At 38.8% G+C, this 15,324-nt stretch overlaps 2 protein-coding genes across 3 annotated transcripts; both read left to right on the top strand.

Annotated features, from left to right (window-relative positions):
* The first annotated feature begins 2,226 nt into the window (after positions 1-2,226).
* On the top strand, positions 2,227-12,237 carry LOC104434227 (ribonuclease J). 2 transcript variants are annotated; one of them, XM_039307725.1, is made up of 17 exons: positions 2,227-2,569; positions 3,189-3,417; positions 3,533-3,656; positions 4,117-4,173; positions 4,584-4,775; positions 4,873-4,950; positions 5,398-5,580; positions 5,667-5,747; positions 6,724-6,789; positions 6,878-6,970; positions 7,718-7,843; positions 8,077-8,190; positions 9,355-9,450; positions 9,529-9,626; positions 9,708-10,159; positions 10,847-11,322; positions 11,842-12,237. In XM_039307725.1, exons 1-17 carry the CDS (start codon positions 2,398-2,400, stop codon positions 11,935-11,937), a joined length of 2,733 nt encoding a protein of 910 aa, XP_039163659.1. In that variant the 5' UTR covers positions 2,227-2,397; the 3' UTR covers positions 11,938-12,237. The 2 variants fall into 2 exon arrangements, with proteins under 2 accessions (XP_039163659.1, XP_018721706.2); XM_018866161.2 differs by lacking the exon at positions 2,227-2,569 and having other exon boundaries at positions 3,248-3,417; positions 3,533-3,642.
* A 2,061-nt stretch (positions 12,238-14,298) lies between these two features.
* On the top strand, positions 14,299-14,941 carry LOC104417001 (putative calcium-binding protein CML19). Its single transcript, XM_018866143.2, has one exon. It carries the CDS (start codon positions 14,431-14,433, stop codon positions 14,854-14,856), a length of 426 nt encoding a protein of 141 aa, XP_018721688.1. The 5' UTR covers positions 14,299-14,430; the 3' UTR covers positions 14,857-14,941.
* The last annotated feature ends 383 nt before the right edge of the window (positions 14,942-15,324 follow it).

Below are 15,324 nucleotides of genomic sequence, written 5' to 3'. Positions count from 1 at the left end.
AGAAAAGAAAGTTCAAAATTCAAAATAGTCATGTTAGCAAATTAGAGTTTTGAGGGTGAGTCAATTGCCATGTCAGTGCGAATAAAATGACTAGAATGAAGAGATCGATTCAAACACTGAAAATCCAAAGTAGTCATATTAGCAAATTAGGCCCTGTTTGGTAACCATCCAAACAGGGCCAAATTTTGATTCTTTGTTCTCGGAATCGGTTTTGGGCCTAAAATCGCGTTTAGTAAATTTTTTTGTTCAGGAACAAATTTGTTATCGGGAACGATTGTGAATAGAATTAAGAACAAAAAAAAAATTGATTCTTGTTCCTGAACAAATTTGAGAATAAAAAAAAATTGATTCTTGTTCCCTTGACCATCTCGCGACCGCCATCCACCATTGCTTACCACCGTCCGCCGTACTTGCCGTCGTCCGCCACCCACCGCCGCCTGGGTCGGCGAGCTCGCCCGGACCCGGGGCGAGGTCCGCGAGCTTGCCGAGGCAAGCCCAACCACCAACGAGCTTGCCGAAGGCTTTCATGACCATAGGCGAGGCTCGGCCTCGGCTGGGGGGGGCGGCCGGGCAAGCCTCGCGACGCCCCAACCCCGAGGCTTGCCCGGCCCCATCGGTGGCCGGCAAGGCTCGCCCGGCCCTGCCCGGTGGCTTGGTAGGCCTCGCCCAGCCGCCCGGCAAGGCTCGCCAATGAGGGCGCAACGCCGGCCACAAGAAAGAAGAAGAAGATGAGAAAAAGGAAAAAAAAAAAAGAAAATAAAATAAAAAAAAAAAGTAAAAAAAAAAAAATTATTTAAAAATTAAAAAAATTGATTTGGAATAGAATTAATGAGCACGGTACCAAACGCAATTCTATTCCGGGAATCGAAAATTTTGGATAATTACCAAACGGCTTAAAATGCTTGGAATCGGTTCTGGGAACATAATAAAAAAGAACCGCCCGATCATAATCTACTCCCAGGGAACAAAATCGTTACAAACGCGCCCTTAGAGTCCTGAGACTCGGATTGCTATATTGGACATCAATTCGAATAAATTGGCTAGAACAAAAAGATCGATTCAGAACACTGAAAATCAAAAGTAGTCATTTTAACACATTAGAGTCTCGCATAATCGGATTAGTTGGATTGCGAAATTAGATATAAATATGAATAAATTGACTAGAACAAAGAGATCGATTCAAAACATTAAGAAAAGAAAGCTGAAAATCGAAAGTACCAAATTAGAGTCTCATGAAATAAAATGAGTTGGATTGTCATATCAAATGTCATTGCAAATAAACCAACTAGAACAAAAGGTTTAACACTGAAAATCCAAAGCCATGTCATCAAATTATAATCTCGTGGAATCGGATGAGTTGGATTGCCATTTAGACATCTATGCGAATAAACTAACTAGAACAAATAGACTGATTTAGAAAACTAAAAAAATAAAAGAAACTAAAAATCTAAAGTAGTCATGTTGGCAAATAGAGTCCACGAACAAAGAGATTGATTCATAGCACTCTGAAAAAAAAGAGAACTAAAAATCTGAAGTAGTCATGTTAGCAAATTAGAGTCCCGCAGAATCAAACGAGTTGAATTGTCATTTCAGATGCAAGTGTGAATAAATTGACTAGAACAAAGAGATCAACTTCATAACACAAGGTTCGATGCACATGAGGGTATGCCAGCCCTGCTGCTGGCCTTGCACTTGTTCTCACTCATCCCAAACATGAGTGGCTATTATATCAGCTTACTCCACTATAGTTGGATGTAAGGATGCCCCAAACATGGAATCTACCTTTTTTTTTATCGTGAGGCTCACAAGTTCCCTATCTATCTTTGTTTTTCCGATAGAGAGGAAATAGTCTTACGAGATATTATCCCAACCTTTTATCTTTATTGAGGCAAGAGAGCAGCCTCAACCCTCCTTAGTTTTACGCCGGGAGGGAAACCCTGATGTGGGGTCAAGGTCTATCAGTTGGTTGATCCCCACTAAAGGGATTTGCCCCATCCTTTAGGGACAGAAGCATAAGAGGTCACCCTCCCCGGGAGGTTTCTTCCCTTTGTTTTCGCGTAGGCTTTTTAAGGACTTGCCTAGGTCCAAAATTGCCATATCAGATGCAAGTGCGAATAAATAAACTAGAACAAAGAGATCGACTTCACAAGGTTCGATGCACGTGAGGAGGGCACGCGGCACGTGAGAGCGCTCGGGAGATGATAAGAGAAGGGAAGAGAGTGAGGCAACGATTGATTCCTCTTCATTTCCCGCTCCGACAACCTCGTCCTTCTCTCTCTATCTCTCCAATCTCGTCACCTTAAACCCTCCGCTGCTTCCGCTTCTCCGTCCGAGTTTGCAGGGGTTTATCTTCTTCCCGACAGTCTTGAAGCAGATGGGTGCGGCTCGATTCGACGCATGAAGTTCGGGGTGCTGCCGTCTCCGTTTCCGCACGCGCAGCCTCGCGTGCGGCGGGCTTCTCACCGCCCAAAGATGGCCGCTTTTGGTGCTTTCTCCCTCTGCCCCTACATGCCCACTTGCCCCAAGAACAAGAGACTTGGCAAGACCCCTGTTTCTTGCTCTGTTGCTGGTGAGTGCCCCTTTACAGGTTTCATGGCTGTGGCGTAGTTCAAAGTTATTCAAAGTGGAAGGAGTCTTGAGATGTAATCGGTCTTGATTGTTTGTACTGTTGGGCTTCGGTGGGTTTTAAGTTCTTGATGGTAGTGGCTTGGTCAGCCACGAGCCGGTGATTAAGCACTCAGGATAAATGTTCTGTTATCCTAGTAGCTCTGGACTGTGATAAGTTCTTTTTCGATATGCTTCTATAAAGTAAAAATTGGTGTGGTTCTGGTGAAACTCGGGTTGGGGGGGGGGGTGATATACCCTATTGTAGAAATTGATTGTCTGACTGGAAAAACATCGGACACAATACAGTCTTTCCAGTTCTTATGTTGGTGGATTTTAGTCAGCCTCGTATGTTCTGGGAGAGTTACTTGGGTTCCTCTCACCTTAATCACATGTTCCAGACATCACCATTCAGGATTATGTCTTGTGCTCTTCAGCGGCTGGTTTTTTGTGTTTTTGCATACCTGTTTCTGCACTAAAAAGGCAGACTGAGCTGCATTATATCTCAAGTTGCTTTTTCTTCTCATGGTCTCATGGTCTCATGGTCCGCATGAAAGTCATGTGTATGGTTTTATCTCTTTTAGGTACGCATAGGTCTAAAATTCCACGCAAGAAGTCTGGAAGAATGGAAGGAGCTGGAAAAAGTATGGAAGATTCTGTTAAGCGCAAGATGGAACAATTTTATGAAGGTTCTAATGGTCCACCACTCCGTGTTCTTCCAATTGGTGGATTGGGTGAAATTGGGATGAATTGTATGCTTGTTGGGAACTTCGATCGCTATATCTTGATTGATGCCGGTGTCATGTTTCCAGAGTAAGTTGCCTTTTAAAAAAAAGAAAAGTTCGCAATGTAAGATATGCACTTTCATATGTTGAAGTTTAAGCTTCTGCAGAGAACTCTCTTGATGACCTTTCTTTCATGGTTTCAGTTACGATGAAATCGGAGTGCAAAAAATCATCCCTGACACCACATTTATTAGGAGATGGAGCCACAAAATTGAGGCAGTTGTCATTACTCATGGCCATGAAGATCACATTGGTGCGTTGCCTTGGGTAATTTTTCTTCCTACATCTTGCAGTTGCCTTCTTAGACTTATTATGTTCTAGACACTTTTAGGGTGAGTTTGGCAAATGCAAAAAATTGTGGCGTCAATATACAAATGGGAAGAAAGGATTATGTAGGCTAATGAACTCTCTGCAGATATTCTGATAGCTTATGCAGAGGAGAGGCTGAAGTAGGCTCTCCAACTATTTCTATTTCACTGTTCTTTTTTTGTTGATGGCTTGGTGGTAAGTGCTTTATCCTGCCGATGGTAAAGCAGTTGGGAAACTTCAAAGATTTATTCAACCCAAAAACTTTAAAGATTTAGCTTTTTCTGTATTCAGTAGATGCCTTTTCTTAACTTTTTATTCCCTTTCGTTGTCTCTACCCTATTAGAGGCTTAAACCATGCTTACTCTAATATTATTTATTTTATGCTATGTTGCTAAAAGTATATTTCATTTCTTTGCAGGTGATCCCAGCGTTGGACTCCCGCACACCAATATTTGCTTCATCCTTTACTATGGAGGTACTCCTTAAGCTTTTTTTTTTTTTTTTTTTTTTTTTGGCTATAGTTGTAGAGTTTTAACTCTTGAAAGGAATTTCCCATCTGCCACAAAGTACTAGCATCTCAACCAATCACAATTTATCTCTAGATGCTAACCATAACACATTGATATATGCAAGTTAGAGTAAAGAACTAATAGTGCTTTTGTCGGAAGTTATTTTTGCATGCAGTTTATATTCTCATCATATCAACCCTGGTGGGAGCTTCTTGGACTGCCTTTCTTTTGTTTAATGAAATCCTTTGAAAAAAAAGTTAATCATCAATTAGATTCATACAGATTGTTAATCATATAAGTTTCTTCGATTACATAGTCAACTTTTTCCTTACCTTTTGTAAAGATCTCTTCTAATCCTTTTGTGATGATTATACAGCTTATAAAGAAGCGTTTGAAGGAGAATGGGATCTTTGTTCCATCGAGGTTGAAGGTATTTAGAACAAAGAAGAAATTTATGGCAGGGCCTTTTGAGATAGAGCCTTTAACGGTTACCCATTCTATCCCTGATTGTTGTGGGTTAGTACTTCGCTGTGGAGATGGTACAATTTTCCATACTGGAGACTGGAAAGTAAGAATTCATTCTTCTTTTTGTTCTTTCCTGCTCTATCTTATATATTTATATATTTATGTAAGGTAAGCGGTATAAAAGCTCTTATCTCCAACAGATTGACGAATCACCTTTGGATGGGAATGTTTTTGACCGTGAATCTCTGGAACAGCTTGCGAAGGAAGGAGTCACACTGGTAGGCTTCCTTGTGTCTCATCATTTCATTTGTTATCGCTTGTTTGGCTACACATGTTTTTGGTGGAGAAAGTTTTTAATTAAACACAAAACTTTCTAGTTGGCATCCTTTTAAGTTCTCTTTCATTCTTCGGTTGTGCATACCAATAAATATGAATAGCGTGAGAGTGAACTGTTGCATATATAAATTGCATATATATATCGATGAATGCTGATGCTATGAGAACATGGTTAATCTTTGCTAACGTACCTCAGACTCAACTGTCAACCCATATGCTAATGATCTCATGTTTGCCACTCCAATCTTGCTAGACTTGCTACATACATGTTCTGGTTTGGTGGAAATGAGTGTTCCTTCTCTCTCTCTCTCTCTCTCTTTGAATCTCCTTTACGGATAGAAGCTCAAGAAAGGACATTTAGTTAACTTGTTCAGTCCCTTTGCTTTCAGATGATGAGCGACTCTACAAATGTGCTCTCACCTGGGAGGACAACAAGTGAGACTTCTGTGGCAGATGCGTTATTGAGACATATTTCTACTGCTAAAGGGAGGGTTATTACTACTCAGTTTGCATCAAACATACACAGACTTGGAAGTGTAAAAGCTGCTGCAGATTTAATGGGCAGAAAGATGGTATGCTTTTCGCTGTTACAATATTGTCATGCATTTACTTTAATTTCCTGACTGTGGATCTTACATATAGCTTGTGATCCTGTTAGGTCCTTGTTGGCATGTCACTGAGGACATATCTGGATGCAGCTTGGAAGGATGGGAAGGCATCAATTGATCCATCAACACTGGTATAGCTCTCAGAGCCTTTTTTCATCCCCTTGCCAATATCTTTTGGGTTACGATCCCTGTTTTGCCTTTGTAACTGCTGTGATGGGCTATCACTATTAGTCTGAACCTAACTAATAAACGTATAGCTACAAAGTCATTCTAGCCTCTAAGCATTACGGGAAAAATCCTTTGAAGAATCCATGTTCATGGTATCATTTCCATAAAATAAGCCTTTATTGTTATTCTTGTCTCTTGTGTATATTTATACATATATACATACAGATATATGTGTATATATACAGTCCCTCTAAGTGACATGGCTGAATCCTTTGCCAAAGTCGTGTCTGCATTATCAGCCTATGCTTTTCCATCTTTTCCTTTAATTGCTTTTACCTCCAGTTATGTGGATATTTTAAGACTTTGCAAATGGTAGTATATTGTGATTATGGAATTTCAGAGGATTTACATACTATTTCTTGCAGTATCAATGCATTTTGGAATGACTTTTGCTTTTAGGTTTTCACTTACAATTCTACTTTCAATAATTGAGATTTGGTTCTACTTAACAATGAACACCTCAAATCCTTCAGTGTGGAAATATTCAAAGTCCTTAATAGTCAAGAAGCTTTTTATAGTTTCTTATAAATCGAAATATTTTTTTGTTTCTTTTTTTCCCTTTCGGTAGAAAAGTCATAAGCACTTTTCTGCTGTAGACTATGTTTTGTGTTTTCATGAGTGGGAGTTAAGAAGCTCTTGTTCAGGTTTTGTTAGCTTTGAAAATTCATGATCAATTTCGGTTGGTGTGAACTTTATAGAGTGATTTGTTGACACCTTATGTCCATCGTGTGGAATTTCATGGGTCACTGCCAACTAAACCAAAAGCTTAAGCTGATAGATGAAATGTTAAATGGTGAAAAGCTATGTCAAGCATTGTATTTGTCATCTTGATTACTCCAGTGACCTTTCATGTCAATTTAAACTTTTTTTTTGGCACAGATTAAAGTGGAAGATATTGATGCATACGCTCCAAAGGATCTACTAATTGTCACAACGGGCTCCCAAGTAAGGAACTTTGGAGGATTTTACTTTTTGTCCTTTTAAGTAACCAGAATGTAGCAATTACATGTTGGTATCTGCATCACAATGTCAGGCAGAACCACGAGCTGCCCTGAACCTTGCTTCTTATGGAAGTAGTCACTCCCTCAAATTGAACAAGGAAGACGTAATATTATATTCTGCTAAGGTAATGAAGCTTGCATTGTCCTCCTTTATTTGCATGATACAATCTCAATATACATGAATCCTTGCCAAATATGTGGGGATCTCTTGAAATGAGATAAATGCAGGTTCCACACCAGTCACAATTGGTGATCTAAGATACTTATGCCTTTATTAATGGACAAACTGTCCATATATCAATATTAGCTCATATATACATTGTCGTTAAAAGCTTCTGTTGGCCTCCTCTTGGATCAGTTGCAAGAATCACAAAGCATATTTTTACCAAATCTTTGCCTAAATAGTAATCGGGTCTTGGAGGTCGTTTTCTGAATTATGCATGAAATAAATTGCTTAATGCTTGTGGGTAAATGCTCCATAATGAGTTGAAGCGCTTTTTCCCAGGATCAGTTAATGACGTTTAACAGAAATGCTTTATTTGATTGTGATGATTACGTTGTTTGTTAAACCTTTCATGCAAACGAATATGTGCACCAATTTTTTTTCTAAATATTCTTTAAATAAAGAGGAAAAACCACCATGTGGTCAGAATGGTTCTTCATTGGCTTGAACTTAACTTTCCTATTTTATTGATAAGGATAATTTACTTTCAATATTTTTGGCATGGCAAGCCATCTTTTGGCTTTTCAGCGAGTTGCTCCTGTCTTGTACATTTAAAGTTCCTTGATTAGCGCCTTAAAGCATTAATACTTGTAGTGTTATTATATCTTCCCAAAATTTATAATCAAAATATGTAATTTGGTTTCTTCAGGTGATTCCTGGGAATGAGTCGCGAGTGATGAAAATGATGAACCGCTTAGCAGATATTGGGTCAACTGTAGTAATGGGTAGAAATTCGGGGCTGCACACATCTGGTCATGGATATCGGGAAGAATTGGTAAAGAGTTTTCTTGTTCCTCATGAGATTCATGTTTCTTTGAGTTTCCTCTTCATCTTGTTGGTTAAACTATTGTGGGCTTATAATTACCGACTATATGTTGCCTAACCAGTTTGATTATCCGTTCTTATTTTTCATTTGTTTATGCGACAAACTTTTATATTTTTTGTGTTGGCATCACTTTCATGATTTTTATTGTATTATGGATACTGATGTTAACTTGATATTTGAAGGATGAAGTGCTGAAGATTGTGAAGCCCCAACATTTTGTTCCCATACATGGAGAACTCTTGTTTTTGAAGGAACATGAATTGCTTGGCAAATCAACGGGTATACATCACACAACTGTAAGTCCCAAGATGATTGTTTGTGGTATAGTAGGTTAAGTGTCATTGTAAATTTCTTCTGTATTGTTTTTTTTCCCCTATTAATTGAACTCTTTTTTATGTATAAATAAAATGGTTAAGAAACCTATTTCTGCTAAATGTAGGTCTGATGGTTCTTGATGTGCTTTCTTGTCCTAGCTGGAATGCTTTAGAATAATAACTTGTGCCACGCAAATAAGTTGAGTTCTGAATGTAAACTGTTGCCTTTTCTTGTTTGAATTTATGTCACACATAGTATAGATGGTTGGACACTATTGTTGATGCTCTGGTGATAATTATATATAGAGAGGCTACAACTGAACTAATGCCTTTTGTTTTCTTGTAAGTGGTTTTCTAACCTTTAGCACTGCCTTTGTGTCTACCATGGAATTCTCTTTTACTATTGCCAGGAAAATATCACACCATATCACTTTCCTAGATTTCACATTATGTCCAACAGATTTGATTTGGTCCTAGAAGAAATAGGTTAATCTTGTCTATCGTTTAATTAGCAATAAGATAATGTGATCATGCAGAGGGTTGTTTTCTGGCTCCCTTTTCCTTCATTCTATCAGCTAATTTAGGACTTGGAGTCATCAACTGTCTACTTGGTTACATCATCTGTCCTGAGTATATGAAAGTTACTGCAGCAGCATTAATAAGTCAATCTTGATCTCATGTCAGAGTCAGTTGTTTTTCATCTGGCTGCTACTTAGTGAAAATTACTCTTGATGTTTTCCTTTGTTTTTTTGCTTTTCCTTTGCTTATTTCTTTCCTTGTACATTTCTGGTGAGCTTGAATTTCTTATTTAGCAAAATCCTTTTTTAACTATAAAAGAAAGTCCTGTCTGTTTGCTTGAGAAGAGTCAGAGGTGCATGGGAGCATGTGTCTTGTCGATCTTGTAAGAAATTTAGCTCCATTTCGTTCAGAGTGCTTGGCAAGATATCACTTCATACATGCTAAAAAGAATGATAGTGTGCCCCCACTGGGTATGGTTTATCACCTGCATTGACTTCCATGTGTCGGTTTGAGATTCCTTTGTAGATCATGGTATCTTTTTGTATGACTACGACTTCTTCTGGCAATACTTCATTAGATTTTCTCTATATTTGGATCAGTATGTAGTCTTAAAATAACTGTTATCAGGTCATAAAAAATGGAGAGATGCTGGGGGTTTCTCATTTGAGGAACAGAAGAGTCCTTTCGAATGGTTTTATCTCCCTTGGGAAGGAGAATTTACAGGTTGGTGTCTCTAAAATGCTTGAATGTCTGAAAGAAATCAACAGGTTTAACCTAATCAATCTGTGGTCTATATTTTAGTTGATGTATAGTGATGGCGATAAAGCTTTTGGTACATCAACTGAGCTTTGCGTAGACGAGAGACTAAGGATTGCTTCTGATGGCATTGTTGTGGTCAGGTAGGCTGGCAAATACTTTTTCCATGTCAAGCAATTTTGTTCTTTTGATGCACTTGGTTTCTGATGGTCCTTCTCTTGCAGCATGGAAATTCTGAGGCCTCAGAATGTAGATGGTGTGGTGGGAGGCAGTTTAAAAGGAAAGATACGAATTACAACTCGTTGCTTGTGGCTTGATAAGGGGAAGCTTTTGGATGCGCTTCATAAAGCTGCCCATGCTGCGCTTTCTAGCTGTCCTGTTAACTGTCCCCTGGCCCACATGGAAAGAACTGTGTCCGAAGTTCTGAGGAAGATGGTACGAAAGTACAGTAGTAAAAGGCCTGAAGTGATTGCCATCGCTGTAGAAAATCCGGATGCAGTCCTCTCTCATGAGATTGACAATAGGTTATCTGGAAAGTCACATGTCACCTTTGGGTTTTCTGCACTTAAGAAAATGGTTGACAGTAGTCCAAAGAAAACAAAATCAAGCAAGAGGCAAGTGGAAGATGGCAATAGCCACTATTATTCAGAGAAATATTCAGAGCGGAGTTCTGAAGGTTTGTCTCTTCCTCTTTTGTGCTATATGTCATGTATGTCATTGTATAATCTATGGATCATTCTCTGTGGAAACCTCTAGAATTCTGATGAGATTAGTAGTTGACTTTGGAAAAAAAGAGGTATTTTAAAACCTACACTTAATTTTCCTTTTCTTTTCTTTTGGGTTATTATACTTCTATTCATCTTGTCATGTTCATGACAGCTATGAGAGTGATCTGGAGTAGAATTGGCTAGTCTTGGAGGTTGGAGCTGCGCAAAGGTGGAGGGTTTCAAACCCCTCACTAATAATTTGAAGTGGCAACTAAATAAAGTAAACTGATGTAAAAATCGAACAAAAAAATAATAAAGAAGTAAGGGTAAAAGTTTACTAAAAATATTGTCCTTACAAAAGGTGTGCTCGTATCCAAACTGAGTGTATGCAAGTTTATATGCTGAGCTAATTAAATTTTTCAATCTGTGCTTTGCATATCAACTGAATGCCTATTTCTACAATCAACAGCTGTGTAGATTCTCACAGTGGTGGATTGATGCTTATTTTTTTGTGATCATTTGCTTTAGATAAGTTGTATAGATTCTCTTTTAGGCATGGTGTATCTGCAATCATGCATCTGAACTTGATGCCATGGCGAACATGTATGTCCTATTTGTTAAAATTTGACTTTACTTTGAAACAATTCTTGATCCAGGTGAGGACATTGAAGACAGAAGTTTTTTGCATGAGGAAAACACTCCTACTACAAGTTCCAATGCAGCCAAAACACAAACTGCATCTCCCAGTTCTGATGATTTAGATGATTCTTGGAAATCATGTCTATCTTCATCTTCTGTGGATAAATTGGCAGGAGATGTCAATGGTTCCTCCCAAATAAACGTTGCTGAGTTGAAGTCCATAGAAGATGGAACTGAGAGTAACGGTGAGGACTCCTTAGAAATGTCAACTACTCAGGCAAAACATTCCAAGCCTCTGAAAAGGAACAAATGGAAGCCCGAAGAGATTAAGGAGTTGATTAAATTGCGAGGACAGTTGCATGGCAAATTTCAAGTTGTGAAGGGCAGAATGGCCCTATGGGAGGAGATATCGACAAACTTATTAGGAGATGGAATTACCCGTAGTCCAGCACAGTGCAAATCTTTATGGACCTCTTTAGTTCAGAAATATGAGGTTGGTTCTCCTTTGCATCTTGTCTTTCCGTGTAGTGAAAATTCTTTGCCAAAACATCGAGTTGTTCCACAAATCACAACATTAATTGAACTTAAAAGTATTTCTGCACACACTTAAGTTCCTATATGTTTATAACTTCTCCTTGTTTCTGTCAGTTTTTTTTACACTATCTATAGGTTACTGGTTTCAGGGTCCTGTAAGTTTGTCAAATTAGCCCTTTTTGCCAAAACACTTTCTGTCTGATATGTCATCTACCAATTCAAATGAGATTATGGTTAGAAGAGTGTTATTTTTATCGTCCATTTGAATCTCAGCACTTGTATCATACAAGGATATATGGACCCAGAACAAGAGAAAAGTGGATTGAACTGATTTGCATTGGTTGCATGCTTATTGGAATTTGGTTGGGTTTACTAATCACGATTTGCACGGACTTGCTCCTTCATCTCGACATGAATTTTGTCGATGACTCTGCTTTCCAGTTCTTACGCATGTGTAATGCTCTTTTTTCTTAAACAGCAAAGCAAAAGTGGGGAAAGAAGCAGAACAAGTTGGCCATACTTTGAGGAGATGGATGAAATTTTATCTGTTGTTGAGGCAACAACATCAAAATGATTGGTTTCCCCTTTGCTTTTTCAAGATGAGAGCTCTAAGCGCCGAGAAAAGTCCCTCGGCAGTGAGATTTCAGTGCGTAAGGTTGGCCAGGAGATTACCATTGGAGATGATGACCTGAGCTACGATTTGGGGCACATATCGTGATTTTCATCATGCTTCTGCCATCAGGTAGAGGAGGTTTTGAGTAATTTGTTTTGATCAGATAGAGGATATCGATTGATTTCTTATCTGTTATAGGGCCTCAATGAATTGGATAGTGATATATAATATTTACAAGTGAATTCACTTGCTCAATCTCCATCTCTCAATTCTTTCTTCCCCTTTGCTTATGTAAAGGGTGGTGTAGAAATCTTAGCTTATAGTATCTGAGGAGATCTTTGTGGAGAAGACCTTTGAGGATGAAAATGCATTCGTTAAGGTAATTGAAGACAATATGGAAATATGTTACACCGAGGTGAAAAAACTAACACGCAGCAAAGGCTGCCCTTAGTTCCTATCCTACTTAGATTTTGTACATAATTGAATTCAAGATGTATTAGGTGTCTTCAACCCCGTAGTCGATGCATTTCATCTTGAGCACCGCAAGTTGAGAGTGGTTGCAAATGCTTTTTTCCCATAAGATTGGATTAACGTGATTCAAATACAATGTGATCGTATCAAACTCAAGAGTTATCATATTAAATATATGTTATATCCTATAGTCTATTAACAAATTTTGTTACTTCCAAGCCGAAGTAAAATATATATGAGGATAAACGTAAAAGAGTAATCGGATAAAAAAGATAATTACTTCTTGTGTTTTCAGAATTTAATTTATAAGGATTGCTATATGACATGATTTTTAAGGTGCTTATTACGGGATTTGTAAGTCGAGAAATTATCCAATTAATTTGAAACTCATTGTTTAGATGTTAATTTAGTCATAAATTTTTTTAATTCACAAATTTAATTCTAACCCTTTGTGTGAAGTTTTAGGAAAATTATTTAAAAAGTTTTAAACTTATTGCATTTTTGTCAATTCAATTATAAATTTTTCAATCTTGCTAATTCAGTCATAAACTTTTTCATATTTTGCCAATTTATCCGATTAATTTTGGTTGGAATTTGTTGATGTGGACGCTAACTGTTTTACGTGACATGGTCGGCGTTGACATGAACAAAATTTATTAGTTTTAAAGTATGTTTTTTAATTCTTAATTATTTTTTTATGTTTCCTTTTTTTTTTTTTGGGCCCTTTTGTTCCTCTGGCGGTCACCTAATCTTCGATGATCGACGAGAGGCTATGATCGGTGAGGGGCAACCTCACCGGCCATGGCAAGGCTCGCCCTCGCTAAATTTGGCGGGGGCGAGCCATGTCGAAGGCCGGCGGGCGAGGTTGCCCCGCTGCCTTTGGTGTGGGCGACCGTTGCTAGCTTCTAGCGAGGCTTGATCTTGTCGGATTTGGCAAGGCCAGCCTTGCTGGAGGCTGGCAAGGTTGCCCCTCACCAGATCTCGAGCCGGTGAGGCTGACCCTCGCCAATTGTAGCCTCTAGCTGGTCATGGGAGGCGGGGCGAGAGGAAGAAAAGGCAAAAAACAAATAGAAATACAAAAAAATATAATAAAATATTAAAAAAATAAATTTTGTTTACTTCAAAATTGACCATGACACACCACACCAGCGAATTTTGGTCAAAATGGACTAAATAGACTTAATCGGTAATAAATGAAAATGTTTAGAATTAATTTGATAAATTTGAAAGGTTTAGGACTAAACAATACATTTATGATTTTTTGGACAATTTTCTTGTGAAGTTTTAATATAATATTTCTGCTCAAATTTTGTTAAAATTACTTAAGACAGCCCGTGATAAATTTAGGACTAGATTAAGTGGGTTTAGGATTAATTGAGCAATTTTTTCATTTTTAAGTTCTTCAAGATTTTATATGTAAAAGGTATCGCCAGATTATAAGCGTGAAGCAAACAAAAAAGAAAAAAAGAAAAGAAGGTTTGCCAATTACTCTGGTGATATATTTATACAGATTCCCAAGCACGACAGAAACTTTCCATTTCTTGACGCGAAGGAGAAAAGAATAAACAACTTTTGGGACGAAGGGAAGATCACCAAGAGACCGATTTCATGGAACGTTCGACCCCAATTAAAAATACTTAAATCCCGTACTTTGTTCTAGACGGTTGAGAAAATTGAAGCCTTCTTTGGCTGCCTCATTCAATGTCGCCACCTTCGTCAAACCTGCCCACGCGCAGTAATTTAGACTTTGCCCTTCTGTATCTCTTTTTCGAAACTCGTTTTTAGAGGGGAAAACTCAGAGTAACTTCTACGCTCCATCCTGGATACTCTCTCCTCCGCGTCTCACGCGGTACGTACGACGTATATAGACTCCGTACCTTGATCATGCAAAACCCATCTCAGCCTTCGTTTCTCTCTTCTGTTGACTTCTCTTTCTTACCTACAGCTGAGTAAGTGCTCTCGCTTTTGGGTGTGCATCAGAACATGGCGAGGCTTGCAGATCGATACGAGCGTGTGTTCCGGTGCTTCGACGAGGATGGAGACGGTAAGCTTTCGCCCTTGGAGCTGAGGCGGCAAGTGGGCTTGATTGGTGGAGAGCTGCTCCTGGAGGAAGTGGAGGTTGCGGTAGAGTCGCTGGACTCGGACGGCGACGGCCTCCTGTGCTTGGAGGACTTCGTTGGGTTAATGGAAGGCGGGGGCGAGGAAGAGAAGATGGGTGACTTGCGAGAGGCGTTCGGAATGTACGTGACGGACGGGTGCGAGTTCATCACGCCCAAGAGCCTCAAGAGGATGCTCTCTAGGCTCGGACAGTCCAAGACTGTGGATGAGTGCGAGGCCATGATCTGTCATGTCGATCTCGATGGAGACGGTGTGATCAGCTTCGATGAATTTAAGGTCATGATGATGTAGACATTTCACTGTACATGAGCTTGAATTATTGTTTGATTTCATATTATGGAACATCCGTTCATATTGAGCTGTTCTTCTTGCTTCATTTAAATGAGTTTCTCCGACATTTACACAGTTCAAGCAATTTGCCAACTGCCCACCATCTAAATGGCTAATATGATTGTTTTTGTTGAAATATAATACACGGAAACAACAGATCTTGCAATTTACGTGGACGTGAAATCACCAAAGAAATAAATGAGAAAAATAATAAGGACACAAAAAATTTACGTAGTTCGGTCTGAGTATCGGTACCTACGTCCACAGAGAGAGCCAGTAACAAATAATCTACTATAATCGGAGAATCAAAATTTACAATCGCTCGTTCAAATATTTCTCACACCTAGATTTAACCCCAAATTCAAAGTATTTATAAATAAACAACTTACTCGAACATAAACTCACTACACAAAATTACCGCACATTCAA

Source organism: Eucalyptus grandis, chromosome 2, assembly GCF_016545825.1.
Source record: "Eucalyptus grandis isolate ANBG69807.140 chromosome 2, ASM1654582v1, whole genome shotgun sequence".
Classification (NCBI taxonomy): domain Eukaryota; kingdom Viridiplantae; phylum Streptophyta; class Magnoliopsida; order Myrtales; family Myrtaceae; genus Eucalyptus; species Eucalyptus grandis.
Note: the sequence above shows the minus strand (reverse complement) of the source record. Positions and strands in the feature narration are given on the sequence as shown.